The sequence below is a fragment of the Crocuta crocuta genome, unplaced genomic scaffold (assembly GCF_008692635.1).
Source record: "Crocuta crocuta isolate KB4526 unplaced genomic scaffold, BGI_CrCroc_1.0 scaffold44, whole genome shotgun sequence".
In the NCBI taxonomy this organism is placed as follows: Eukaryota; Metazoa; Chordata; class Mammalia; order Carnivora; family Hyaenidae; genus Crocuta; species Crocuta crocuta.
In genome coordinates this window covers 5772739-5775450 of record NW_027530179.1, presented here as the reverse complement: position 1 = coordinate 5775450, position 2712 = coordinate 5772739, and the positions used below count along the sequence as shown (strand labels likewise).

At 52.9% G+C, this 2712-nt stretch overlaps 1 protein-coding gene across 1 annotated transcript in view; it reads left to right on the top strand.

Annotated features, from left to right (window-relative positions):
- The first annotated feature begins 2475 nt into the window (after window positions 1-2475).
- CNPY3 (canopy FGF signaling regulator 3) overlaps window positions 2476-2712 on the top strand; it is an 8878-nt gene continuing 8641 nt past the window's right edge. Inside the window, exon 1 of the mRNA XM_077764819.1 lies at window positions 2476-2705. Within this exon, the coding sequence (XP_077620945.1) occupies window positions 2616-2705 (90 nt within the window). The 5' untranslated portion in view covers window positions 2476-2615. The remainder of the gene's footprint in view (window positions 2706-2712) is intronic.

Sequence of the window (2712 nt, the reverse complement as noted above, 5' to 3'; positions counted from 1 at the left end):
AGTAGATTGTGTGGCCTGTTTCTCCAGCACTAGCTGGAAATCCAGCCTTTCCAGGGGTTCCTCTCTGGTAATTACCCCCAGGGATCCCTGGGTGCTTTCGTGTGAATCCAGGTGCCCCCTGGGCAGCACAGGACAATCTGCTGGACCAGTGGTGTTGCCTTCGTCTTCCTTTCCCCAGGTGGTGTTAGCAAATGCTCTAATATCCCCCCCACCCCACACCACACACCCACACCCACCCACCCCCACACACGATATCAGTCACACTTCCAGCTTTCCCGAGCCTCTGTGCCCTCTCAGCTACTGTTCCATGAAAATCCTGTCTGCTCCACTGCTCGTCTCTCACCAGCCAGTAAGGAGCTGATCCTGCCTCTTTTTGGATTCTTCAAGGAGGGGTCTCCCACAACTTCTGGGGATGAATCTGTCCACCATCCCCACGCGGCTTGCTCCTTCCCCAACACACAACCTGAGAAGAAGCCTAAGCTAGGCTGGCTTGGGGCAGAGGCATGTCTGGCTATAACCTCAGGCTTTCTCCAGCCACTGTCCATTTCCAGCCCTCAGCTCCTGCCAAACTGATTTGTGCCTCAGCAAATGTCCTTCGGACGTCCTTTCGTTCATTTGGAATCAGAGCTTTCCTTAGCTTCAATGCCCCTCCTCATCGTGTCTCAGTCCCTCAATCTTGTCCTGGCCCAGACTCAGTTGCTACTGTGTCTGGTTTAACGTTATTTCCCAGGAGGGTTCCTGGAACTTGGTAAATCACCAGCCTTGACCAGGCTCTGAGTCTCCCCAAGTCTTATGAAGCCTAGAGAAGCCTGCAATGGTGGATCGCAGAAGGGTGTCCTGATCCCGTGTGCGCTAGAATTATACATACCACAGCCCCTCATATCTAAAGAGCCTTGTCGCTTGCACAATTGTTTTGAGCAAAAAGCCAAGATCAGGAAATAACAAGTCAAAAGGCTGAGCATCAGTCATTTGAAGACTTCATAAAATAGTATAAATATCCAACATCTAGGGATAGGGCACTGGGGAAAAGAGCCTCGCAGACAAAAGTGTAACCTGCAGACAACTTCTCAGAAGAGCAGCCTTGGTATGTGTGTGTCCCTAGGACACTGAGCTCAGGGGCAGTCTGAAGCAGCCCCAAAGACCCAGAAAGTCCTCCTCTTGGTGAGGATACAGGGCCCCATTGAGCATCTCCTTGTGCGGGGCACCCTGTTGTTGCTGGGGAGGTAGAAGGGAAATACAATTGTTCATTGGCCAAGTCCCTGCTTTGTGGGAGCTCAGAACCCAAAGAAATAAATAATAGGGCAGAAAAGAGAACTAAGGTCACATACTCATAAAATAAAAAGTGTGAATTTTTTACAATCTGTCGATAAGCTTTAATTCCACAAACCTATTTGAGTTTGCCAGCTACAGCAGTCTTTTCTTTAATAATTTTTTTTACTGTTTTATTTATTTCTGAGAGAGAGAGAGCGTGTGAACAGGGAAGGGTCAGAGAGAGAGGGAGACACAGAATCTGAAACAGGCTCCAGGCTCTGAGCTAGCTGTCAGCACAGAGCCCGACGCGGGGCTCGAACCCACAAACCATGAGATCATGACCTGAGCCAAAGTCGGATGCTTAACCGACTGAGCCACCCAGGCGCCCCTACAACAAAGTCTTTAATAGCAGCTAGGAGCATCCTTTGTCATCATACAGATAGATACTGAGGCTCAGGCTGAGTCCCTGGAGCATCCAGCTCTTGAATTTGGGATTGTGAGTTCCAGCCCCATGCTGGGTATAGGGATTAATTTAAAAATTAAAAAAGAAAGAAAGGAGGGAGGGAATGCAAGAAGGAAAGAAAAAGTGAAGCAGTTAAAGAAAAGAGGGAGGGAAGGAAGGAAGGAAAAATGAAAGAGGTAGGAGAAAGGAAGTAAGGAAGGGAGGGAAAGAAAGAAAGAGAACAGGCTCGGAGGGGAGGTAATTTGTTCTAGCTCTCGGGGGACAAATCTGGGGTTACTGGGCACTAAGAAAGCTGTTTGAAGGCTGGAGACTGAGTCGCCAAGGTCTCACCACACAGCCTACTAGTGGTTAGCAATTACAACAATAACAACAACGATAATAATAATAAAACTTAAAGACAGGTGCTCACTTAAGGGTTGGCTGCATTACGACCCCAGGAGGGAAGTGACGCGCAAGGAGGCGGCGGCGAAGGCCGTGAAGACCGCCTTCCAGACCTCTTCCAGGACCAACGAGCCCGACCTCCTCCCTTTCAGGCCCAGCCCCGCTCGGCGTCCTGGTCCCACAGCCCCTCCGGAGCCACCCTTAGTGGGTGGGAAAAGATGCTGCCATAGGAAACTGAGGCCACTATCTGCTCCCTCATTGGTCGAGGCCTAAAAAAGCTCGCCCTCCCATTCGCTGGGAGGCAAGCCCCGGAAAACCCATTGGCTGCGTAGTCCGCGGGCCTCCGTCGGCTCGGAGGGCGGGCCGAGGCGGCCGGAGGAGGGAGCGGGCCGGGGGCTCCCTGTTGCCCTGGTTACGCCGAGGCACGTGTGCAGTCCCGGAAGCGGCTCCGGGAAGCTGCCCCGCGCGCTCAGCCGGAGGAAGCGCAGCCCGGTCCGCTGGGGTCGGGTCCGGCTGGGCCATGGAGCCGTCGCCTGAGCCCGCGCCCCGGCCCCGGCCCCGCTGTCTGCTGCTTTTCTCCTTGCTACTGTTGCTGCTGTTGCTACTGCCTGCCCCTG